The 26,980-nt window shown below is 41.7% G+C and overlaps 1 protein-coding gene across 2 annotated transcripts in view; it reads left to right on the forward strand.

Annotated features, from left to right (window-relative positions):
* The first annotated feature begins 10,647 nt into the window (after window positions 1–10,647).
* The window catches only part of LOC101788203 (low-density lipoprotein receptor-related protein 1-like), a 46,478-nt gene continuing 30,145 nt past the window's right edge, over window positions 10,648–26,980 (forward strand). The window contains exons 1-14 of one of the 2 annotated variants that reach the window (XR_010042539.1): window positions 10,648–10,776; window positions 10,876–11,209; window positions 13,062–13,175; window positions 14,893–15,012; window positions 15,397–15,636; window positions 16,447–16,560; window positions 17,841–17,960; window positions 19,879–20,004; window positions 20,595–20,798; window positions 21,893–22,061; window positions 22,504–22,672; window positions 23,489–23,711; window positions 24,886–25,011; window positions 26,343–26,567. Coding sequence is in view for 1 of the 2 variants with exons in the window: in XM_023561875.2 (XP_023417643.1) it covers window positions 11,137–11,209; window positions 13,062–13,175; window positions 14,893–15,012; window positions 15,397–15,636; window positions 16,447–16,560; window positions 17,841–17,960; window positions 19,879–20,004; window positions 20,595–20,798; window positions 21,893–22,061; window positions 22,504–22,672; window positions 23,489–23,711; window positions 24,886–25,011; window positions 26,343–26,567 (2,023 nt within the window). In the remaining variant the exon portion in view is untranslated. The remainder of the gene's footprint in view (window positions 10,777–10,875; window positions 11,210–13,061; window positions 13,176–14,892; window positions 15,013–15,396; window positions 15,637–16,446; window positions 16,561–17,840; window positions 17,961–19,878; window positions 20,005–20,594; window positions 20,799–21,892; window positions 22,062–22,503; window positions 22,673–23,488; window positions 23,712–24,885; window positions 25,012–26,342; window positions 26,568–26,980) is intronic. The other variant, XM_023561875.2, reaches the window with a different exon arrangement.

Genomic DNA, 26,980 nt, shown 5'->3' on the forward strand with positions numbered 1-26,980 from the left:
TAAATTTCACAAAACAAAATGGAGAGTTCATCTTATAATAGATTTCACTTGGTACTATATACAATTTAAAATTGTTAAATTCTAATAAAGATGAAACTATTGCAACAGAAAGATACTGCAATCAAATAAAAGCTAAAAATAGTCTGTTGGGAAGACCTTCATACTGGACAATAATAACAATAATAATTATGCACCCATTCCAGGGCTAATGTGGGGTAAAAGATATGCTTACATTTTTCCAGAAAATGCCAATGGCATATCTGGGTGCCAGGGCACTCTGTCTGGCTGGATCATGGACCTAAATCCAGAGGAGGAATTGATTCCCCTTTCCAGAAGCTGACACACCGTCCTAAGACAGTGATGCCTCAGAAACTATACAACTGATGAAAAAAATGAAAATAAAACCTTAACTGACCCAGGATGCCCAGGAGATGGTAACCAAAAACAAAACCAAGGTCTAAAGATAACCAAACTGAAAATTTAATGAAAGAAAGGGACACACAAGTTACTAGTATTCTTAAAATGAAATATAAAAATATATGTTAATTATAGATAAGATTTTGTCTTTGTTAAATCATTTTATATGAGATCTCTGCTAATTCACCTATGACAAATCTGACTAGTCAATTTAGAGTTATAAATTCTAAATTTGTAAAAAATTATTGTAATTCAACTTGGCTAAAATATATTTGCGTGCACTCTGATTTGTAAGGTGTTTGTCTGTGTATCTGTGGTCTGTTTGTAAGTAGTTGTTAGGAGTCAAATGAGCTAAGGATCATTCACACGTGTGAAACCAAAACTACAAGTGTCCATACAGGAGCACCCAAGTGGCATGGAGTGCCTGAGAAATGCCCTGAGGGCATGGGTGCTGGAGGCGAACAAGTGTGCCAACCCAACACAGGATGTAAGAAGTGAGCTAGTTCAGTAAAGGGGTATAATAAATAGCCCCCTGGGAACCTAGAGAGTTCTCACAGACCCCTACAAACTGTGTGCTTGTTTCTGTGTTTGTTTGAAACTGTACAGATCATCTATCAGATATCTGTCCATGCTTGTCCATTTTCCACTCTGTAAACAGATATTCTTTTTATTTTTGAACTCAACAATTTTTTCTCTTTTCCTTTTTCTTTTGCATTTATGGATCATTTGCATTTAAGGATCAAAGGTTTCTTTAGGTTACAACATTACAAAACATGCTTCTACCTGGTCCAGATGCTACCTGGGTCGCCAGCTGGTCCAAATGATACAAAGACTGGTTATGCACATGTAATATATATTTTATTATTGACTCAAGAATCTCTTATTGTTTAAAAATTAATGGGTCAAATGTTATGATTGGGGTTTTCATAAATCATCAAAAAATTTATTAAGATGAGTAAACAAAATCTCTTAAGGTTGGGATTATTGAACAGGATTCTGATTGATAAATAAGAAAGCAACTGGCTGGTAACATTTTTAATCAGTTCTTGTTTATTGATCGAGGCCCCAGTGATTGCCATAGCCGTGTGGGAGACACCCAACTAAAATTATAGAAAATATTGTGATACATGCACATTGGTCACCATCAAAATAATAATACAACAAGGTTTTTGATTTAAAAATACTCATACAAATATTTCATATGGCTATGATAGATTGTTATTAATCTCATGACATATTCATGTATTCATGCTTCCAGATGTACAGGTCTTCAAAATGTAAAACAGATTGTTTATGATGACAGAATGGTCAGATTCAGAACTCTGCCTGTAACCAAAACTTACTAGATGTATATCCCACTAAAGGTCAACGAGTTAGGTAAAAGCTTCTTATATATTAGATAAGGATGATTGACTAAAAGGGATATTTTACATCAAAATGAAAATCCTGATATGTTACAAAATGTTGTGATTGTCATGCTATAATATTGTATATGGTTTTGATTTCTGATTTTCTCTGTAAAATATGTAACTTTTAACACTCTATAGATACTCAAATGTTAAAGTATCCATGGATAGTAGAAAATAAGTTTCATTTAATGTTCTAAGGTGTGTCATATTTAGTTAAGATAGTAATGTTAGGCTGCCTCTGATACACTGTATTGTTATCCATCTTTTCTTCTGGATGTTTAATAACTGAAATTTAGAGACCAAAAATTATAGAGACAGATGGGCTAAGAGGAAAGCCAATATTTTGGCCCTAGCCCTCCAAGGTCAATGAGGACCCAGGGCATTAGAGAACCTCTGCTTGCATCATCCGTAAATACTGCTTGTGTCCCTGGTCTTAAAATCAAGCAGATTGTGAGAGCATAGAGGAAAACAATCTTCAATATATGGTGTGCCTAAGGAGAGTCACCAGGAGAAAAAAATCTCCCAAGCTTTCATGGAAAACAACTTGGTCAAGCAATGGCCGTGACTCATCCTGATAGTTGACAATGACTGTAGAGCCAAGAGGTGCTATGAATGGTTCTGTAAGAACCGGCGTCACAGGGAAGAAGACCCCAAGGACTCAGCTCGTAGTGAGGAGTAAAAAGTTTATTTCCATGCGCATGGGGTCCCCCAGGCAAACAAGTGCGGAGGGCCCCGAGGGGGAATTGTGCAGGGTTTTTAAGGGCGCAAACGGGAGGCAAGCGAGTTTACAGAAGCAGATTGCATTGGTTAATTTTGAGCAGCATAGGATTTGGCAGAAATTGATTGGAGGGGTTTGGGGTTGAGTAACCATGGAGACTGGGGGTCCTAGCCCAGTCACTATGTGCCCAGAACAGAACAGTTACTTGTCTTACTTATCTCGTTGAGACAGAACAACCTTGCAGGTGCATTCTTTCTTTTTTTTTTTTTTTTCTCTGCTCTGATAGCTCTGGGGAGTTAGGCATTTCTTTCTGCTCTGCTCTGATAGCTCTGGGGAGTTAGGGAGTTAACCCTTTTATTCCCCCGCTCTGGGGAGTTAGGGAGTTAACCCTTTCATTCCCCGCTCTGGGGAGTTAGGGAGTTAACCCTTTCATTCCCCGCTCTAGGGAGTTAGGGAGTGAAACATTCTTTGCTGCTTTTTATAACTCGGGGAGGGGGTTATAGCAGGGGGGTCAACTCTCACAGTTCCAAGGCAATTCCTGAGGAGACCTAACTGACCTTGTTAGATAACAAAAAACTAATTGCACTTAATACAGATCTCATTTTAACTTGGCTTTGAGCCTCCTGTAGAAAAGTATAACTTCACAAGATGTAATATAATGCCATAATAAAATGTTAGCTCTAAAAGAAGCTCAGATCACTAACATCTCCTGACAACTGCTGACTACACTGGTAACTAATTATTGCTATAGATTGATGGACTGTACAGGGTTTAAATTATAAGAATTCTCCTAACATGGCTTCTCCAGGCTTCAGCTGACCACCCATTCCCGTGCAACAACTTAAAAAAAAAAATGGAGGGATATGTTGGGAGCCTTTGAAACTGGAAATTGAACATGCATGCAGGGCTGCAAGCATGGCCAGGGCAAGATAAAATCACAGCTGAGGAAGCCTGGCTCCAACTCCCACTAACTAAATAAAGACTGTAGCTTTAGGCATTTCACCCCCAGAGTGAAATGCAACGTGGAGAGCTTCTCCTAAGATACCTCTCCTTGTTCACAAAATTTGTTACTTGCGAAGTCCTTGAACCACTTCCAAGGTCTGTTCAGTTTCCTGCATTGTTAGAAAAAAATAATAAATACAGGCAACCCAGAGGCATCCCCTGTCTTAGCCTCTAGAGTTCCCAGATTCTGCAGAGGTGTTTGATCCTCTTGGAGCCCTAAAATCATACCACTTATTTCATTTATTTAAGCCTTATATGTATACTTGTTTAGGAGATTGGGAATCTAGGACCGGTCCCCGGTAAAGGCGGTGCCTGGGAACACTGGTATAGTGAAGAAGTTGGACAGATGCAGGAAAAAGAGACCATGTATAGTCTACTTGGTGCTGTGGCATCTGGAGACCAGCTAGAAAACTGAGAGTCAGTGTTGAAAATGCTCTTTAGGGCTTTTGTGCTACAAGGTGGGGAAATGGTAGTCTTTAGCTTCTGGTTTCTGCCAGTCATGGTTGAAGGCCGTGTCTGGGGGAGCTGTGATTCTCTGGTGCTTCTCTATCACCTGAGCAGGTGCAGTGGCTCACAGAGGCCAGAAGAATGCTCATGCAAAAGGAATCTGTCAGTTTGAAGTTTTTCTGGTATTTCCAGAAATGGGAATGGGTGAGAGGATATGGACAGGGAAACAACAACTTCTACAATGTTCCAGTCGGAGAGCTGTGTGTGAAATTCAATGAAAAGCAGACCGAGGAAAGGCTTGTGTTATGCTCTTAGGTACAAAAAGCTTATGCCACACACTTTGATGTCACGTAACTTCTGCAGTTTAAACCAACACTTATCTTTCACTATCAAAATGTTCTCTTTTTTAGAGGTTTATCAGTATTAAAAAGAATGGAACGTAACTCGGCGGTACAGTTCGTGGGTTCAACTTTTAACATTTCTAACACTCAAGGAAGTGAGACAGGGAGGAGGGAAAAAAGAAAGGAAGAAAGACAGATATTAATTTTCATCAATTCTTTTTTTTCTTCCTTTTCAGTTCCCGAGTTCTGCCTTATATATTATTTCCTTTTTTTCTGTTTAATTTGGCTTATTTTACTGTTAATTTCTGGCTTTGTATGTGAAATCTCACATTATTGATCTAAGTAATATTTTTCTTCTAATAAGTGCATAGAATGCCTCTAAACACATTTTTTTCTGATCATTCAATGGAAAATAATTCCATTGTAAAGCACACAATATATACAGAAGCAAATTCAAAGAAAGGTTGAGGGATCTGTCTCAGCGGTACAGGTCATGTTGATTTGCATTTTTGCTTAGTTCACAATATTAAAAAATTTTCCTAGAGAGTTTTCAACCACAGATTGTTTAGAAGTTAATCCTACAAGTTTGATTTTCCGGTAATGTTTGTGTTACTGAGCTCCAATCCACTTTTACTATGCTCAGGTAAGCTGGTAACTTCACTTTTTTGAACATGGTTGTCATTTGGTTTATGATGCAGGATATGATTTATTTTGTTTAAAGTCCCATGTGCACGTGAACAGAAAGTGTAGTCTGATGTTAGGTGGGCAAATGTCCACTAGGGTCTGACAGGCTGACACTTTTGTCCTGTGCTTTTGTGTTCTTGCTGATTTTCTGTCCACAGATCTTTCAAGGACAAACGGCGGAGTAAGCAGTGAAACCCTCTATCTCTGTGGCTTCAGGTCTGTCCTTCTGTGCTTTCAGTGCTGCCAGTTTTTGTTTCATGTATCTTGACCTTCTGCAGTTTGGTGCAACATGGAACTGTCTCATCTGGGCTATGTGCTTCTTGTTTCCTTCTCATACTGGGAAGAAGCCCTGCAGGATCCTAAACCTTGCTGAATCAGCCTTCTCTCCCTTCCCCAACCACACCCCAGGCGCTCTGTGCTCCTGGCCTGAGCCCTCCCAGGCGTGGCCTCCCCGTGGCTGCGGGAACTGCTGCTGAGACACAGGAGCTGGAGGCAACAGGCAGGCAAGCTCTCCCACCCCAGCATCCACTTGGCTCAGGGGCAGGAAACTGATGTAGCCGTCGGCTGCGACCTGGATCTCAAAATACTCCTTTTCTCTAAATTAGTACTGGTTCATTTTGGGTTTAGCCATAGTCTCTCTTCACTTTTAAAATTTCAGGTTAAACATGGAACACGCTGTTATTCCTTTTATTCTTGTCTCATGCAGCATATTTTCAACATTGTAGCTAAAATACAACATGCCATTGATCTTCTCCAAAGTTTTCCAATGAAGTCCAGTAGAACCTTCTGTGGTGATGAAAACACTCCGTCTGGTCTACCCAATGGGATGGCCTTAGCCACACATAGCTGTTGAGCACAGGTCTATTAACGCAGGTGGCTTTGCACTAATACACTGGACAGTTCGGTTCCAGCGGCTTTCTAGATCACTGAGAAAAGAAAGTCTTTGTATTGTCTGTCAAGGTCAATGCTGCAGTGCTGGTGGGCTTATTTCCTTCACACGTCTCTTGCTCACTCTTCAGTAACTACCTGGTTTTGGTGCTGCTCCTTGAACATGACGATCTGTTCCACACAGGAATCTTTGTACTTGCTGTTCCTTCTCCCTCTGATGTTCTTTCTTTAAATATCTTCATGGCTCAGTCCTTTACTTCCTTTATTTGCAATGTTTAGAACATTTGCATTTCATGTGTTATTGATTTAAATCTATGCATTTAAACCTAATGTTTTACTGTTTCTTTTATATTTGTCCCATCTGTTCTTTGCTTCAATTTTGTTTTTTTGGTTTTTTTCCCAGTTTTTAAAAATTTATTAAACATTTTTATAACATTTTCTCTCCATTTTTAGTCGTCAACATACTGATTCATTGGTTTCTTTGTTTTATATTTTTTTAGTGGTTGCATTAGGGTTTATAATATTTGTCTTAAATTTATCATAATCTATCTTATTCAAATAATATCATATTACCATAGACACAGGGGTATGCAAACAACCATCGACCACTGTATCCAGGACTTCTCTTTTCTGTCCTTTGAGTTACTATTGTCATATTTTTACTTCTTTATATAAATTGTACACCTTACACTTTTTATATTTATTTTGCATTAAGCAGTCAATTATTTTTTTTTAAAAATTTAAAGTATGTAATACCTGAGAAAAATAAATACAGAAAGGTTTATTTTGGTTACACTTTCAGAGGCATCAGTTTGTGGTTGACTGGCTCCATTTTTAGGCATCACAGCAGAAGGGGAGAAATCTGCCTCTCTTATGGAAGCCAGGAGGGGAAGGGGTGCTGTTTGAAAGAGAGAGAGAAGAATTGTTTGCAAAATCTTAATAGCTTTTTCTTTTCCTCTTCCTGGCGTTGTCTTGCTTTGTAGATTTCACAGTATGCATGTGTAAAGTAGGTCAGCCTCCTACCAAGGAGACTCACTGTGCAGATGCCTGAATCTCTATGCAGATTCCCAAAATGATTTCTTTGCGTAGATTTCTTCTCTTTGGGACTCCATTCTGTAGAATTTAGCTTCTAGAGTCTAGATTCTTGTAGATTCTAGTGTCCCTAAATTTTGATCTCTGTCTTTTTAACCTAGCAAGATTGCAATATCTATTTGAGGTTATTTTCCCTGGACCCCAACCTGAGCATTGTCACCAGGCAGAAAGCCCGAGTAATGATGAGACATTCATTTCTCTTCTCTCAAAGATCATAGTCCAAAATGCCTGTTGTTCAGTATCTGAAAATAATTATTTCCTATTTTATCTGATTTCTACAGGTTTATGACTGGTAGGTATTTGCAAATCCTGTTATTCCCTCATGGCTGAAGTTAGAGTTGTCTCTTATCTTCTTTATATTTCTGCCTAGATGACATCTTCTCAGTGATGTCTCATGGCAATGTTCTCTACGAATGCAGCTCACCCCCACTCTCATCAGCACATCATACTCCCTTTTACCCACTGTATTTTCTCCACAAGAATTATAACTCTAAGCAGCATATGAAATATACTAGCTTATTTTATTCATTTTCTGCCTTTATGATTCCCCTCTCTTGCCAAACACATTTACAAGAATGAAAGCTTTCTGAAGGTAGATATTTTTATCTGTTTTGTCTGTTGGTGTGTCCCCAGCATGCAGAATGGTTCTTGGAACAGACTATGTGTATCTGCTTTTCATTAGGGGACCTTCACTGAAATATTTGAGAATAAGAATGTAAAAAATACAAATATGAGTTTTAAAAGTGTAGTACTGTTTCTGCATTAAGAAATTTCAGGAGTCCTGGTCTGGGTGGAGAACCAAGAAGTCAAGCATCTCCTGTGAGCCAGCTGACCCCTGGGCTGGGAGACAAGAAGAGCCACGGCATCTCCCCTACCCCATGAGAAAGCAGCTGATTCTGAGGAACACAGTCTGAGATGATACCTACTGCAGTAAAAAACAACTGAATGTTATGTTGTTTGACTTTACAGGCCCATCCTGGTAGTTTGAGCATCTATTTAGAGGATAACAACATGTAATGTAGCAACTTTAGGAATTTTTTCTGTCTTGTTTTTGAAATTCAATATTGTTCTCACTGTTTTGTTTGGTTCCACTTTATTATTTTGTTTTATTCCCTTTAAAAAAAAAAAGGAAACTTCAGGTTGGAATCTAACAGCGTAATTTCAGGATTTTCAAGGCAGTGTCTAGTTGAGCACCAAGATGTGTAATGCAGATGTTACCTGGTGAAGTGGTCTCCTTGAAACAGATGAGTTTGAAGGAGAAAAGATGCGCCAGGTCTTGAAGGACTGTGAGGTTAAAGTTAGCCATGAAGAGCGGGAAGAGACTGCAAGGCTCTTCTCTCTTCCCAAGACCACATCCACTTCCATGATGCCTGAGCTGATGATCATCATGGGAGTCCTTTCTTCTGGTTAGAGGATAGAGTGACGCAGAAGAGCCAATGACAGACACGGGGGAAGGATTTGGCAGAAGAAGGAAACAGCAAGACTACTGGGGATTTGTATTAATTTGTTGCTCCTACAACAAATTTTTATAACCTTAAGTTTGTGGCTTAAGCCAACACAAATATATTATCTTGCAATTTTGGAGGCAAAACATTTGAGATGTGTACTATGATAATCAAGATGTTAGCAGGAGTGGGATGCTCCTCCTCCTTCTCTTTCTCTTCTTCCTCTTCTTCTTCCTCTTTCTCCTTTCCTCTTCCTCCTCGTCTTCCTGTTCCTTCTCTTTTTCTTCTTCCTCTTTCTCCTTTTCCTCATCCTTCTTCTAATTTGTAGACGCTGCTCACATTTTTTTGTGGTCTCATGATGCCCAGCTCACCATTGCACCATCTCAACCTCTGCTTTCACTGTCATTCCCTTCTTGGGCCCACCCATCTCCCTCTTTCCTCATAAGGAGTCTGGTAGTGACATTGAGTCCCCTCTGGTGACCTAGAAAAATCTCATCTTCCCATCCTTAACTTTTTTTTTTTTTTTTGTCTTTTTCATTTTTATTGGTACCAGAGATCGAACTCACAACTACCTGCTTGCAAGGCAGGCACTTATACCGCTGAGCTAAATCCCCAGCCCCCCATCCTTAACTTTTTAAAATTTTATGAAAAAAACGTAAAAGAAAATTTCATAACAAGATAATAGGAGAATAGCAATAAGTATTATATTTTATATTATTATCTTTAAAGGAGTTACTCAGAGTACAAGATATAAGCATAAAAATTCTCCAGTTAGTATCAGCACAAACCTTCTTTCTCTATAAACTAAGAGACACTCATAGTATAACAAACTTGCGTTTTTTCTCCCTTTTCCATATCTTAGTTCCTTTTTCTTTTTAAGCAATTCCTTCCCATTTCACAAGGCCTTATACATTTTAGACCTTATTTACTCTTTCAATTTCTCATGCCAGGGAGACAATAGGATGTTTACACATGTAGGTGTGATTATTTCACTTACGTATGCTCTCAGGTTGCATCCATTTATCTACAAAAATCTCGTTTATCTTTCTTTATGGCTGAGTTCTTCTTCATTGTACCAAAATACCACGTCTTTTTTAGACATTCCTTGGTCGATGGGCATTTGGGTTTTTTTCAGAATTTAGCTGTTACAAATTGTGCTGCTATACACACATGTGCGTATACATCACTGGGCTAAAATGTTTTTAATTCTTCTGGGAAGGGGCTGGGGATTTAGCTCAGCGGCATAAGCACCTGCCTTGCAAGCAAGTGGTCGTGAGTTCGATCCCCGGTACCGATAAAAATGAAAAAGACAAAAAAAAAAAAAAAATAATAATAATAATAATTCTTCTGGGAAGATGCCCAGTAGGGGACTAGCTTCTGGCTACTCACCGTACTGGACTTAAGGCCTTCCTGTGAGGGGAAGGAGTTCAGTCTCATAACACTGGGTAGCTTTATTGTGTTATTGAACACTATGAAGCATCTAAAATAATCTGGCTCCAAAGAATCAACATTTCCTGAGAAGTTAATAATACCTGAAGAGAACCAAAAGGGTCCTTAAATTGGCTTGTACAATCAGCATATGAAATAAATTTAAAGAAAACTTCAAAGCATGTGCATTCTGTTGCCTTCAAGTATAGTTTGATGGGACCATAGTGCACATGATGCAAAATATGGTTTTAAAAGGAATCTGTTGGACTCTAGTGATGCAAATAACACCGAAGAAAGTATTTTGCAGTCCATTTTTTCTGTTTCTATTTTTCTTGTGTTTTATAGCTGTTTCACCTCTAAAAACTCTAAATATTCCTTGCCATTTTAACATATTAAATTCTAACTCATCACATTCCTTCCAAGATACTGACATTCACCTCTCTTGGCAAGAAAGGAATGTCACAGCTTAGAGAGACAGAGTGGGCTATGCCCATGAGAAAATCTGTCACAAACTCAACTCTATGCATCATTTTGGTCCTAAACAGCAGTGCACAAGTGAGGTCACCTCTGAGTTCTTCTGGCCCTGAAAATCTAAAACCCCCTGGGGACGGTAGATAGATCAAACTCATCTCCTAGTCTGTGCCAGGTTGTTTGAAAGAAGAGTGACACGGCTCAGGGCTTTTGTTGTTACTCTTGGTTGGTTAATCACCTTCCCAAGAGGACCATGTCCTTAGAGCTGTTATAGACTCCAGGTTACCCAAGGCTTGATTTTGCCTAGGTGCGGAGAAGACAGGAGGCAGACAGTAGTCTAGGAGAACAGCTCCCATCCAGGTTTGGACTTGCTAAACCCTTGCATTTTAAAGTGAAGGCTACAGCTACAGACGCTTAAGCTAGGAGTGTCCTGGGTAAGACTCTTGGGTCCTGCTCCAGAGCGCAAAAGCAGAATCCCAGGTGATCCGTGTGAATGTAAGTGCGCTGATCACCCTTGCTTGCTCCTAAATTAGGCAAAAGCCCGTCTCTGAGATGAGCGTCGCCGTCCCACCGCAGGGGTGGGGACACGGAATCCCAGCCTCTCCTCACCACTAGGGAGCCACCGAGAGACCGACGACAGACCGCCGCGGCTTCCCCTGGCCAGCCCACATCCTCCCTGGGCTTGTCCCTGGGAGTCCGAAGCCTGGGTTCGCCCTGGGTCCTTCTTGCCCCAGGCGCACTCCGCCCTCTGCGCTTCTCCTGCGCGCGCGAGACCGCGCGGGCCCTGCCCAGCCATGCTCTGCCGCGCTTTCCTTCTGCTCTGGCTGATGCTGGTGCCCTGGGGCAGCGCCAGGGGCTCCGGAGCTGGTAAGTGGGGCGCGCTGTGCTTCGCCCTGCAGGGCGCGGAGAGGGGTCGCGGGGTTCGTGGATAACTTCCTACGGCTGACTGCTCGCCTGGACGCTGTGGGGCAGGCGGTGAAGAGCTGCGGCGTCCTCCCCAGGTGTGCGCTCCCCCCTGCTGAGTGGCTGGGTACCCTGGGAGCAGGAGGGCAAGGATGAGCCTCTTTGGGGAAGCTGCCCTAGAGGGATCTCTCCGTGCTTTCCAGCCTTGCGGGCGGGTGGAGGGGAAAGGGGTTCGGAGAATGAGTGTCTTTCCTTCACTGCACCGCCCTCCCTGCAGGAGGGAAGGGCGCCCCATCCGCTGGGCTACCCAGGCCTGGCACAACCCTGCTCCCCGCTGAGCTCCTCTTTGTTGGAAGTTCAAACCCACTAAGACTGCTTTGCAAACCCTGATCTCTCACTTGCCCAGCGGAGGGTCCTCGGTCATATAGGCAGCCATGTAGTCTTTTGGGAGAGCCAGGACCTCAAAGGCAGTGGTGACTCACTTCAAAAGCAGCCCTAGAGAAAAGGGCGCAGGGGGCAGAAGTACAGTTAAGAAGCCACTTCTTGGGACACTTACTGTTGTCACTCAGGTACTGGTCATGCAGGGTTTGCTAGTGCAGGTCCCAGGGCTGCTGAGGCAAGAGGTTCCCCAAAAGTGAAGTATGTGGCTGGGGATTTGGCCAGGCACAGGAGGGGCCTCACCTTTGGGAAAGCATCTCCAAGAATGCTGGTCCCCAGGGACCAGTGCTGCTGGTGTCCCCTACCTCCTGAACAGAGAAAAGGTTGAAATCATTTTAAACTTTTGCAAATATTTTTCTTTTTTGTTCATGGTACTGTTAACTCTTTTTGAGAAGGTGTACGCATGTAAATAAGTTTCTCATATTGTACAGCAATCACTTATCTAAATTTGAAGTTTGAAATGAGGTTGTAATAATATGTAGAATCCGTGTTCATGTGTGGTTGCCAGATTGAAAGTCACCTGGACAAAATGTTGTTCCAGTTGTGACTCCACTAATGGTGACTGTCTCTGAAGGTGGACTGTGACCCTAATTGGGAAACTTGTAGAAAGACCTGCTAGAAAAGGTGGCAAAAATAGTTCATGCTTTGTGAGCATTTATGTCATGCTTTGTGAGCCAGAACTGTGTCAGGCAGCTTTGTGCTCCTTTATGAGCTGAAATTATAGCGTGTGGTGAATAGATATACATTTAAAATTACTACAGATAAAGGCATATTTTAATTAATTCCTCTCAAAACATTTCCCCTTGCTTCAAATACACTTCTCTCAAACACACTTGTCCCTTGTTCTTGCCATTTCCCACAGCGCTTCAGGAGTCCTCTTTCACCTTTAGTTGCACTCTCCTGGCTGCCTTGAGGTCCTGAATCCATTCAAAATGTTTATCTTTAAGTCACTTTGACGTTGGGGAGGAGCCAGAAGATACAGAGAGCCAGATCTTGTGAATGAGGTGGATGGGCACACACTGTGAGGTTTCCATAGCACAGCAATTGCCGTTAGCTTCTCAACTTGTGAGTATTCGTACTCAGAGCCTTTGAGACCGAACCAAGTTGGAAGAAATCAGAAACTTATGTCTTTTGAAGCAACAATGTGAATGTACCTTCCCTGAGAGAGGAAAACAGGGAGACACACAATGAGGCCCCAGCCACAACTTTGTGACATCAGGAAGCCAAGGAATGTCACTAGTGAGTCTGTACGGGTCCCTAGGAGTCACTGAAGGAAGGTCTGTCAGAGTGAACCTTGCCTCTTATCCTGCAAAGGTGCTGTCTTGTCCCCCCCAAAGCCAGGAACTCCCACAGCCTGCTTTCTCATCATCCAATGCAGGTGCAAGAGAGTGCAACGTGACACGACAAGCTGCCTGTGGGGACAGCTGCATCCCAGTAGCCTGGCTCTGCAATGGCGAGCAAGAGTGCGCTGACGGGACCGACGAGCAGTGTGGTAAGCATGTTGTGAGACTGAACCATGCATCTTGCCCTGATTGCCAAGTGTCTCTACACATCTCTAGTCTGAAAACGCAAAATTCAGAAGTTTCTGAGCATCAACATAGCACGTGACAAATGGAAAATTGACACCTGACTTCATGTGATGGGTCACAGTCAATGCTGCAATAAATGTATTAAAATCACCTTCCGGCAGGCTGTGTGTCTCAGGTGCACCGGAACATACATGAATTTGAGTTTAGATTTGGGTTCCATCTCCAAGATATCATGTATGTGCAAATATTCCAAAATTCCTTAAAAATCTGAGCTATGAAACACTTCTGGCCCCACACCTTTCAGATAACGGATACTCAGCCAGTACTTGTTTAACAGCATCCATGCTAATGGCTTTTACTCTTTAAAGTTCTATTAACACATGGTGAGTATTCTGGGCTGTTGCAGGCTCAGTGGGCGAGCCAGAGATGTGTCTACAGATGTTGGTAGCATTATAGTCATCATAAAGTCCATGGCTTCAGTTTAAGACTAATAACTAGGACTGTTACTCAAGCCTAATTAACTCAGAGTTTCCTTTGTAGAGAGAACCCTTGTAGATCCTAGAGTCTACAGTTTCTTTTGAATTCACCCAAGTAGATCAACTTTCTGCTTAGAAATTTCATGCAACCAAAAAACCACTTTACAAATTGAACATAAAGGAAATTACAAATCCAGTGAAAGCCCAGTCAGCGATTTAGCTGAAGCTCAGGTACTCTGTGTTCAGAGTCCCTAAAGCCCTGAAAGATCACCTGAGCACAAATATGTACAGTATGCTTCTTTATAGATGACTCACATCCTTGTATCATGTGTATGGGAGAAAAAATCCTCATGAAAGGAGAAAAAAATCCCAGGTACCTAGTGAACACTACATTCTTTTTCTTTGCTTCACATATGCATTCTTCAGTGGTCATTTACTGTCATTTACCACTCTAAGATGAAATGCTTACTACTGACAGATGTGAGGGGATGGAGGTTTCCTTAATGGTAGCATTTGTATATAGCATGCTTGAGAACTTGGTGCAATCCCAACAGCATGACAAAACAAAACAAAACCCAAGCATGCGGTATTGTATATTGCAATAAACTTGTTATTCCCATGTAAATTGTACCCTAGCTTTCCATCCATTCTTGCTTCTGTCAGGTGGAAATACTTGCAGATTGATTCAAAACAAAACCCAGTAGCTCCCAGGTTGCCTTAGATGTTAATATAGCCTGAGATATCAAAAGGATTCAAAGAAATGAACCCATACAACTACCCTGGCCAAGGTAGTGACCAACAGCTTTTGGGGACTTGCTTTTATTGACAGAATACTTTAAATTCAAGTAAAATTTATAAAGTGCTCAATGGTCACATGTAACTAGTAGCTTGATTTTAGGTAAACAAGTGAAATATTTTGGTTGTCATGGAAAGATATACTAGGTGACAATTGTCTAGGATAGTAGAGAAAAAGATAATCCTTGCTGGGCTTCTGAGTGATCATGCTCTGGTAAGGTGGGGCTGCTGTCCAGTACTGCCTGAGGAAAGCTGAAAAGGTCAAGCAAGTCCAGGGTTGAGTTGGGGGGCAAAATGGGAAGTCATTATTTCTTTGCTATTTAAAATACATAATAAGTAACCCAAATTGAAAAGCTAAGAAACTCGTCTTCCTCCCTGCTTCCTATTGAACGCTGCCGCCGGCCTACAGAGGAACCATGTGGGGGACACCTGCAAGCCTGGCAGTGTGATGACGGAACATGTGTTGCCATCAGCTGGCTTTGTGATGGTACCGGTGACTGCTTGGATGGCTCGGATGAGGTTAATTGTGGTACGTATAACTTATACATAATGTCTCACCACCTTCCTTCTGTTTATTAGCCACGTGTATTAGCAGGATTAAGTGCAGTAAGCAAAGTCATTAAAAGATTTTATGCCATCTTTGCTAAGCCAGATACTGCAGTGATAATATCTAGTATTATAAAATACTTTGTATAACCCACTTCACTGTGTTTTTAAAATACTGTCACCCCAAATAAGTGTCATTATTGGCTTTATGGACTTCTTTGGGTAAAAATGTAGTCTCCAATGGTTAGTCTCCCTTTAATTCTATTTGCTATAAACTTAGCCTATAAGCAAACCCTAAATACCTACATGGAAAAGCAGGTCTGTAGTACAGGAGTCCTGTCTCACTGTGCCAACTCCTGCCTTCCAGAGAGAATGACAGCATGTCCAGACCAAAAAGTCCAGTGTCCAGGGACATCTCAGTGCATGGATGCTTGGGAGCCATGTGATGTCTATGAGGACTGTGAAGATGGGTCCAACAAAGCACATTGTTCCCAGAGCCACTGCCTAGCTGGGCAGTGGCAGTGCCAGAACAAGCTGTGTGTCATGGACAGCTGGAAGTGTGATGGTATCGACCACTGTGGCGACTCCTCGGATGAGGAAGCCTGCGGTGAGTCTGACTGCACTGCTTGCATTTTAAGGGCAAGTTGGACTACGGGGGTTGCTTTATGCAAGATGCATCTTATTTCCTGCAACAGAAACTGCCCTCCTAGATTTTAAAATAGGATATTTCCTCTCAGTAGCCCACATGGAGTTATCCATGGAAATGTCAGGTGGTGTTTGGATGGAGACTCTCAAAGTGTACTCTCAGCATTGCCCGGAATGTTCTCACTGTTTAATTATGGTCAGTCTATAGAACACTGAGAAGAAGTCTATAAAGGAAGTCTACTGATAGATGGTGCCACCTTTGTGTAGTGAAATACAGAAGGGGACAATTCCTCATAAAGGAGAATCTCCCCCACCAAATGACTCAGCGAAGGCTACATTTCTCTATATAACCCATATAGTGGTTTCTCAGCCTTCCTGGTGAATCAGCCCCATTTCATCTTTCTTAAATATGCAGTATCTAATGAATTTAGAGCCTACATCTTTACAATACGGTGAAAACTAGCTTCTTAAGTGAATACTTTCAAGGTCAAATGGTGACTGACTGTAATACTACTTCAACTACAACTGCTTGATTCTAGACCGATCAGTTTGACCACTGTTTCAGTTCATAGCCCAGGTGTCTTGGATGTTTTCATGATCAAATCCCAAGTCCTAATTCTCTAAAATAACCTGTTTGAAAAATATAACTTACTTTCCTGCTTTGAATTGCAATAGGTTATAGAAATATTACCTCTCTACCCGTTCAAAATGTTGTCTACTTCTTCCCCGCCACACAAGTGTCACTGAAAAGCATGCCTGCCTTCCTACGCAGCTTTCTGCCCAGAAGGCACAGTGAGATGTGATGAAAGGAAGTGCGTCCGCGAGGCTTCCATGTGTGATGGGGAGGCAGACTGTGCAGATGGTAGTGATGAACCCGCCACGTGTGGTAAGAAACCGCTAGCTTGGCTTAAGGTGGGAGGTGGGAAAGTAAGATGAAGCAGCTCAATGCTTTAGTTACCACAGAGCTGTATTCCCTAAGAGGACGCTTGCATTACAGCTCGTGTATTAGTGATTATCTTTCAGGGATAGTCTCGTTACACTGTATGATTTCTAGACCCTGGCTTTGGTCTTTTGGGTGTGAAGAAAATAGTTAAGCTGTGAACCTGGTAGGCTAATCTCATTCTGTAGCATTAGAGAGACATGCTAGCTAAACACTATATTGCTTTTGTGATTTTCATATCAACCCAGGGATGTGTGTTTATCATTGTCAAAGGAAGAGTCATACTTTCCGTTTAGGCTTAACCATCCATAGCAGTACTGCTCAAATCAGACTGATTCAAAGATTCTGCTGTAGGGATCCTTGCAGATCTCCGTGCACACAATTTTTTTTGTGTACATTCAACAAGTTCAAATTTATATGCGGAGCAATTCTATGATTCAACAACTTTGCAAATTGAGTATAAAGAAAGCTGTGAAACCAATAGAAGCCAAGGTAACCATTTGGCAAATGCCTAACTGAGAAGCAAATCGTTTATTTAAAACAAAATACAGAAAACTCTAAGAACTTTTTGTGGCAAGGAGGGAGCAGCACCCTGACTTTCTGTCCCTTCTTGTTCTCACTGCCAGATTCATTGCTGATTTGGAGGGCCGGAGGAGTAGAATCCTTCCTCAAGTTGATTGTCATCTCTCTCCTAATTTCTTCCCAAATCTGATTTTACATGTGCATGATGAAACCTCTTTAGTACTGCTAAAGGTTTCAGTGAATCATTGTAGTCAAGGAAAACAAATGAGACATGTGAAAACATAAAAATAGAATGAAGTGTAGGCTTCTGGTCCTAGATAGATAATTCACCAGGACTTACACGTCTGTACATCGATTCTGGAAGTAGGGGTCCTGGTCATTATACGTTCCAGAGAAAACAGACCACAGGCTGCTGTTCCCTCTGTAGGGGAACAACAAAAACACAGCAGTTGAAATCCTCTAGACCCTTGCCCCAGAGAGACATGTGGCTTCCCTGCCGCCGGCATTCCTTGATTTCCCTCTTCCCCAGGCCTCCCCATGGCTCCACATTCCTAGGTCTGACTGTCAGGGTGGAAGGTGCAAGGTGACCATCAGCAGTCCTGTGTCCTGGGATAGGTGTGGAGGGGACTTAGCACATGCTTGCTTTTAAGACGACGGGTCGCCACTGTGTTCAGCTCTTTTGACCGCTGCTCTGTCTCTACCAGGCAAAAACTGCTCTGTGGTGAACGCGGGCTGTGAGGGACTGTGCAGTGACACAGCCTGGGGTGCCCGGTGCTCCTGCGGGTCAGGGTGGCAGCTGCAGCCTGATGGGAGGAGCTGTGCAGGTCAGAACGCACTGGACTCGCTTTTTAAAAACATTTTCATTGTGGTGGTACACGTGTAACCTGAGTTTCTCAGTATAGCCATTTCAGGTGCGCCATTCATTGGATTAAGGTCCACTCATAATGTGCAACCTCTTCCTTTGCCTTCAACGCTTCTTACTTTATTGCTGCTAAGGCTGAATAACTCTATTGCGTGTAAATACTGCATTTTGTTTACCTGTGGTATCTGTTGTTAGACAGACTTTTAGCTGTTGTTCATAATACTGCTGTGAACATTGGTGTAAAAATATCTGTTTAAAATCCTCCTATCAATTTTGGAATTGCTGGGTCATGTAGCAATTCTATATTTAACTTTTTGAGAAGCAAGCAAAACAGAATTTATTGCACTATTTATTATTTCTCCACACCTTTGCTGATGCTTTTATCGTCCTCTTTTGTGGGAATTTCAGGTCAACTATTGCCTAATGCGAAAATGTGAAGTTGAGCATCTTTTTTTTATGGAATGTAAAATCTTTCCGTCATGGAATAAATACAATTGTCTCTTCACGGCTATGCCTGTGGTCCTTAGCAGGGTGGCAGGACTGGCTCTAATGTGGCCCGTTGTATATTTATCCTTGCCTGTTCCTACTTCCTGACCTTCTCCAAGTCACTTGATCCTTCAAATCTCATGTCTACCGTTTGTCAAGTGAGATTAAGCTGCCAGAATGGCTAAACTAAATTTCACATGGTTTTGCTCTTCAGTAATAATTTGAAAAAGTTACGGCTGTTACACTATAATACTTACCTACAAACAACACAGGATTGTATTTCAGGTTGAAATGGGATGAGAAGGAGTAGACCCCGGCTTAAAGGGTAGGTAGCCATGAGCCTTGTCAGGAATTTCTACTTGATAATGCTTTGCTCTGCTCCTTGGCTCATTATCTGTTACACTCCCCACTCAAAAAAGATATAAGAAAAAAAGATACTGGGCCACCGATTAGCATGGATTTAGCACCTGCCTTGCAAGTGCATAGTGAGTTTGATCCCCGGTACCAAAAAAAAAAAAAGAAAAAAGATATTGATTGTTAGTTAGCATTGAAATTATGTCCCATAAGAGTTTGGTGTTATGAATTCATCAATAGTTGTTATAAGCTTCTTATATTTAAATTTTATTATCCTGATTAAATTTAAATAATAAATTTTACTAATTAAATAAAATCAATAACTTAGCTTGTTACATGTATTCTTTATTGAAAGTATGAAGTCAGTACATGGTCATGACCCTTAGAAGAGTCTGATTTGGCACATTTTCAAGCTCAGCTGCAGTGTCCTTCTTAGGTTTCTGACCCATTGCAAGACTCGGCTGGTCACTGAGTTGACTGTAACCAGTTATTCATCAGTTGTCTCCTGGGATGGGAGGGCATTACTGCTGTATAAGGCCCTGTGAATTAGGAGGAATGAGGCACCCTCAGGAGTGCAGCCAGTAAACCATATTCCTTCCTGCTCAATCAGTCAATCAATCAATTTGTCTTAGTTTTATGACTCATACCAGATCTCTGCCCTGAGGCTTTGAGAAATGTTTGTATTTTAGCTTAATTATGGCAGTTAGACACGTGAGACTTGTGCCTTTTCTATATTCCCATGATAGAGAACTCTGAAAGAGACCCTGCATGTTGGCAGGTGGTACCTCCCCGGAATGCTGCTAGGATACCATTGATCAGTATTCCATACCTGCTAAACATCTGGGGTCCTTCTTGAAACTTTTGCTAAGTTACATATGTGAACTGAAATTCTATGGCAACCGGGATGGCCTAGTCCAGCATCTGGCACAATGATTTCCACATAAATCTATTGGAATAACAGTGGAAAAATGTCTTGAAAAGACAAAAATACAAAGGGGATTGTTCCTGGACTGCCTCTAACTCATAATCTCTGTTATCAGATGTAGATGAGTGTTCCATGGCATATGGTCCTTGTGACCAGCTATGTCACAATACGCCTGGCTCTTACTCCTGTGACTGTGTTCAAGGCTACAAGCTTTACAATGGCAGCAAATGTCGCGTGACAGGTGAGTTTCTGACATGAAGCAGAGCCTAACTCCCACTTTGGTTAGCAGCAAGTTAAAGAAAAGTGACATAGATGATTCATTTTAAAGCCTAATACTAGAGATGACTCTATTCTTTCCATAAAGAAGCTGCTGTTATAACATTCATAGCCCCATCTGAGCATCAGCAGTGTTAAGCTTTTGTTAAATAGTTTAGCTACTCTGTAGGATACAGAACTAGATATTCCAGAGTCCTAACCAACATAGTCCCAATTTGGCTTGTGCTTTTCTTTTCTCTTTTCTTTTCTTTTCTGCGATTGGAACACTCGCTTGCTTTTAGCTGCTGTTATATTAGGCATGTAAAGGCACATCTGTCTTGTGAACAGTGAATCAAAATAAAGCAGCACATTTTCAAAGATTAATCGATTGTGTTATATGTCAGTTGAAAGAGAGAGAACTACGGTGGTCAACCAGCGCTTCTCTGAGTTCACTTCCTCCAGACACTGAGGATAAGCAGGTTTGGGCAGGGAGACGAAACAGTGCCTTTAGCTAAAGGGGAAAATGTATGAAGGAAAGCTTGAGAACAGTGTGCCAGCCCTTTGCTTTTATTGCAGATGGTGATGTTAAGATTCTGATAGCAGCAGATCAAGCACTTGGTGTCCTGGATCAAAGAACAGGCATCTACGAGAGTGTGATACCTGTAAAAACAAGACCTGGTTCTGTGGCATATGACTTGGAAAGAAGCATGTACTTCTGGGTGGATAAGACCCTAAACGTGTTTGTCTCTGGGAAGCCAAACTCTGTTCTCCTCTACCCAGGTATATTTGGCAGGCACTAAGAGCCATGGTTTTCAAAGCTGCTTGTGTTAGTCAGCTTTACATTACTGTAACAAAAGTACCTGAGATAACTAAAAAAGAAGAGGCTCTTATTTTGATTTTCACTGCTGAAGGTTTCAGTCTACATTTGATCAGCCCTGTTGTTTGGAGCCTGTAGCAAGGCAAGATATGATGACAGAGTGTGAGGTGGAGGAAGCTGCTCAGTTGCTAGCAGCTGGAAAGCGCAGGGAGAAACAAACCAGTGATCCACAGTCCCCTTCAAAGGATTCCCCCATGACCTAACACCCCACTGAGCCCCTACTATTATCTACTATTTTCTGATAGAAACATAGGCTGAGGTCAAGTCTGTGACAGGTGACTGTGGGGGACATCCCGTATCCAAATAGCACTCAACTTTAACATAGCATAGGAAGCATGTGTGTCTGTGTGGACCACTTCCTGTGACTCACTTGTCATGAGGCATAAGAGATTAAATCCCAATTTGACATAAGACTGTGTTCGTTTGGCTCTGTAGGAGCATTGGAGAGCATAACTTGAGACATGAAATTGCTGTTACTAAGTAGTATGAAAGGTCTTAGGATAGAACCTCTGGTAACCATCAGTCTCAGCCCCGGCACAAGATAATGTGACTTCAGGCAAGTTCTTAACCCCTCTCACCTGTCTTCTATAGGATGTAGGTGCTAGTATGTGTCTCACGGGGCAAGTGTGGGGGTTAAACCTGAGCGTGCTCATGAAGAAGAGACTCGCATGGTGCTAGGAATGAAACATGTGCTCTGGTGGCAATTCAGGAACAGCGTCTTTCGCAGTTCCTCGGAGACTTTCAGTGACCATTGTCTAAAGTAAGGTCACCTACTCATGGGTCCTTTGGTTACCCTTTTTCTCAAGCCCTCCTTTCCCCTGCAGCCTCAGAACCCTGGAGTCAGCCCAGCACATGGGAAGCCTTATTCCTTGGGTTCTGTTTGTCTCACTATACAGCTTGACATGGAAAGTTGTAGAAAAAGTGTCCAAGTCCTTGTTCTCACGGTGACATAGGCACAGTCAATGCAGAGATATGATGCAGTCTCCTGTGTTCCCAGAACTTACGACAGTGAACAGTATCTCTTTGGACTGGATCACCGGACAGCTGTATTGGGCTAGCAGCTTTGCAAGGGCCATCTGTGCTGGCTTAAGTGATGGTAGAGGCTACGTCAAAATTTTGGAGAAAGATGTCATGCCGGAGCAGCTTGTAGTGTTTCCTGTGAAGAAGTAAGTTATATTTTTTTGGAGTGTATCAAATTTACTGGGCTTTTTTGTTTTTTAAATTTGTATTAGTGCCTGTTTGCAGTACATAATGATTACATTCACTGTGGAGAGTTGGTACATCCACAAAACCCCTTTCAGTTCTTTTTTCCCCTCCCCCCACCTCCTTTTATTTTTCCAACATCAGATTCCATTTACACTAATATGAAAGCATGTCAGCCTATTTTAATCTAGATTTCATTTGTTCACTCACTTTCTTTATTTTGAATCCTAAACTGAATTTTACAGAGCGAAATTTTTCAAAGTGCAAAGTGTTGGGACAGGAATCTCCAGTATCATAGGCAGTGCCATGGTTCGAGGCCCATATGAGAGTGTTAAAGGGAACGGGTGATTGAGAGTAACACACACCTGCGTGCAGTGAGGGGCCTTGTGCTTATGCTCTCTGCAGGTACCTGTACTGGGTCAATGGAGGTGACAGAGGCAGAAGGACAATTGAAACTGCAGGGATGGATGGCTCTGACAGGAAGGTGCTTGAGGTGGTAACCACCCAGCAGCCTTTAGGACTGACACTGGACCACATGACTGGCAGGCTCTTCTGGATCAGTGGATACAAGCAGGTACCATACATGGGCCCAGAGGAAAAGGTAAACTCTTTGGGTAGGAGCTTGGTATGACTCTATAGGTAGTTAAGTCTCACTTCAATGCTGAGAAGTACCTTTTGTCCATGGAAACAGAAAGTTCAGAGACAACTGCATAGCATCTTTGGGGAAAGCAGACTGCACCCACTTGGGCAGGGAGACTCGATGTGATGATTTTAATCAGTCTGTGGTCTAACAGTGTTGAAGTCTTTTGATAGTGTAGATCATATTCTATGTTGTACCAAGGCTACAAAATCTTTTAAGATCACTGGTTACTCTTTGAAAGCATATTTACTTAGGTATTTACACTCAAATTCCTATGTCTTTGTATCACAGGCCATGGTATCCTATTTTTGGAAATGCCAAAATAAAGGACCAGTATGATATAATTGCTTAAGGCACAGGCTGTGAGTCATGTTATCAGGCCTATTATTTCCTAGTTGTGATTTTGGCTAACTATGGTGCACTTTAAGTACTCATTGCCCTTTCTGAAAAACAAAAAAGATAGAATACATACCTCCTAAGGTAGCTGGAGAATGAGCAAAGGGATTTGGCCTGCAGGTGGACCATAACTTAAACTACTCGAATAATACATCTGGGATCCCAGTTTGTTCTGGAAGCTATCTGTACGCTTGCTTATACATCCACCTCCTTGACTCCTAAGATCTCCATCACTTCACAGAGTCTCTATGAGACACACTGATGCACATAGAGATACTGAATCAGTGTCCAAGTGACTAAGGTGATGTTACCACCATCACTGCAGCGTGCTCTCACAGGCCTCTAACCCCTCAGTCCATAGAGACAGTGAAGGTGGATGGCAGCGGGCGGTATAGCTTCCCGAGGAACTTACAAGATGAGGAGCCCACAGGACTGGCTGTGTTTGAGAACTCGTTCTTCTGGGCAAGTAAAACGCAGCTGTTTCACACCTCACGGGACAGCCCAGGGGAGAGAAGAGTGCTGCTGGACGCGTCCATATCTGCGTTCTCAGTCCTCCACAGGTCCATGCAGCCTCAGAGTAAGTAGAAGACTGTCTTGATCCAGTGGGGATTTTCTTTTACCTCCTGGTACCTAGAGTTCTAAGTCCCCCAGGTAAGAGGGGCTTGGCTCTAGGGGCATGTTCCCTGGTACTCCGAAAGTTCTGTAGTACCCATTTCAGAGACATGAACGGCTCGCTTTTGAATGCTGGTGAACCAGAGTGCACACTGACCCGAGGCTGCCAGAGGTGCTACCTCAATGTGGGGTTGGAACTTGCAGGGAAATGTTCTAGGTATTTTTCCAGACTTACTTAAGCCTGCTAAGTAAGATGAACTGAACACAAGCAGTCTCAAGAAACTTATTCCAAAGTGTGTGCTTTAAGCTTGTTCAAAGCATCAGCCGGATTTTTAAGGCCTGAAGTGCAGAAAATATAGGATAATAAGCTTTCACGGAGGGGCTGGGCCAGCTCATTCATTGGCATGTCAAACGGTAACAGGAAAGGAATAAAGCCCAGTGTCCTGTTCATAGAAGGAAATCAAAAGCCCACTGGTGGGCAGGTAATTGCTGTTGTTAGTCTTAAATTTTAGGTAAGGTTCAACTCAAATAATACTGCTTCCTTCCTTTCTTTCTCTCTCTCTCTCTCTCTCTCTCTCTCTCTCTCTCTCTCTCTCTTCTTCCTTTCTTCTTTCTTTATTTTTTCTTTTGTTTCTTTCTTTCTGAGACAGTGTCTCTCTATGTAGTTCAGGCTGGCCTGGAATCACTATGTGACCCAGGCTAGCCTCAAACTGGTGGTAATCCTCCTGCCTCAGTCCGCCAAGTGCTGGGATTACAGGCATACCAACTCCCATGCTTGGCTGAGATAGTACTTCTTAAATGAGTATGAAAAACCAACCAAAGGAGAAAACCTAGACTACTCTAAGAAAGGCTTCCAAAAAGCAAATGCAATTGTCATGTTCACTTAACTCCAAGGGAGAAGATGCTATTGGTTGAAGTTTTATTGGTCTTAGCCTAAGATTGATAAGTAATTGTCTCTGTCCAAAATACAGTTAGGAGACCACGGAGCTCAAAAATCAGCATACCTAACTAGAGGGTAATAGGTATATTCACATTCATTTTCAGGTAAAAATAGCTTAATTCTTCTTCATATTAAGTTTTGAACTAGTATGGGTAAGTAAATCTGAAACTGTGTTTAATTTGTTTCTTTTTAAAATCAGGTAGACACCCAGCTTGTGTTCCAGGTGTTTGCAGCCACTTGTGCCTCCTGTCTCCTGTTCATCCCAAGGGCTATAAGTGTGTCTGCCCAGAGGGAATGTTTCTTTTACCTTCTGGTATATGCAGTGGTAAGTGCCCATGTGAAACGGGGTTGGCTCAAGCGGTCATGTTCCCTGGGTTCTCCAAAAATTCTGCAGTTTCCCATTTCAGAATCAGTCACCATTGTGCTGCTAACCTATTCTGATGACTGATTTTGTTACAAAACTGTCTTGATTCATTCAGAAAATGTAGCATTTATCCAGTTTTAAGTGTACAGTAGCGTTAATGACACACAGAATTTTGCACAACCTGCACCACCATCCATCTCCAGAACTTTTCGTCTTCCCAAACTGAAACTCTTTTTCCATTAAACATTAATCCCTCATTCTCTTCTCCCTCTAATCCTGCCAACTGCCATCCTATCTTTTGTCTTTACGTATGTGTACATTGTGGGTACCACATTTAGTGGAGTCATGATATGCGCCCTTAGATCTGTACTATTTCATTTAGCATGAGGTCTTTGAGATTCATCTGTGTTGTAGCATGTGTCAGATTTCCTTAATTTTTAAGACTGAATGATATCCCCTTATATGCAGATACCATACTTTATGTATTCACTTCTTGCTGGAAATTGGGCTTCAAAGTTTTAAAGCAGAAAACATAGTTTATGCCATTCAGTTTTAAATGAAAAACTTGCAAATAAGTTAGTAAAGCAATGCATCCTCTGCTCTTAATGACTGCTGTGTATTCTGAAATGTTTCTAAGCAGTCTCTATTTCAATTTTGGTTTACTTCAATATTGTTAGCATAATTTCTCTATGTTGCTATTTCATCTTCAAAATATTATAGGGCCTATAAGCCATTGAACATCTCTATCCAAATCAATTGACTTTTCCTATAAAACACCAACACGTTAAGAAAAATAAATTTTAAAAATGTGTTTATATTCTAAGAGCCTTTAAAAAATGCCATTCACAGGGTAACTGAATAAAATCATGGTGTAATAAATTGTAGTGGCAAACTCATCAGCCTAAATTTTATTGTAAGGCCTAAATGTTGTGCACAGTTAAGCTCAAATACCTGAGTGATTTCTGTAACTATTTGGAAGCATCTAGACCTCCTTAGTAATAAGGCATTGTTTAATCAAGCAGAGCTGTGCACCATCCTCATCTTGTGGTTGTGCCTTAGCCTTTCAGCAGGAACTCAAGAGACCCAGTTCTTTGGGGAAGCTAAGCGGCACTGCTTTTGTCCACACCACTCATTTCTCTAGAAGCAGCAGCACACATATTGTTCATGTGTCTCAGGCGCAAAGTCCTATGTCCCCTTTCTATGGGTACCTCAGCCTGGGATGCACTGTGTAAGAAGGGAATGTGAGCTTACTGGACAAATGATCACATGGAAAATCTCTTGTTCCTTTCTAGAGTTAAAACTTGTGATTTCTTCTGGAAAACGTCTGTACTTGCTCAAAGTAGGATCTATGGGAAGTGCTATAGAGAGAACTCTAATTCAAGAGCACCCTGGAAACATCTATTTGTTGGATATTGACTGGAAAAGGAACTTCATCTATTGGACGAATGCACAGGGACACCTGGTCTACTCCACCGGGTATTCAGGACAAAAGCAAGAGATTCGGACACAGCATACAGGTAATTTGGGAAGACCATTTCTTTTAGCTCTGTTATTCTCTCTTTTATTTTCTGGTTCTAAATAACTGTGATCCAAAAAATCTAACCCTTAGCTCATCTAAATCAATCTTCATGCCAGAGAGTGATCATACCTAATTTAAGTATTAGATATCTCTGATTTACCATTATTTTTAGGAGATGTGTACAGAACATCAGAAGGCTACCATGGTATGGGAAACCCTAGAGGTGTAGGAGGAAGGTTTTAAAGTTTTTACTTTTCTGGCTTTAAGTCAGGGGAGGATAGAAATGGGGCTGCTTTTATTCCTCAGCTTTGCATTGCAGATTTCTTCTAAGCTAATTTAAAAGTAATTTGCAATTCAGATTTGGAGAACCAGCAAGATATTTTAATATTGTAATGTATACTTTCTCTCCCC

The sequence above is a fragment of the Cavia porcellus genome, unplaced genomic scaffold, assembly GCF_034190915.1.
Source record: "Cavia porcellus strain 051 isolate PalLab524CR breed Dunkin Hartley unplaced genomic scaffold, mCavPor4.1 scaffold_24, whole genome shotgun sequence".
NCBI classification, from domain to species: Eukaryota; Metazoa; Chordata; class Mammalia; order Rodentia; family Caviidae; genus Cavia; species Cavia porcellus.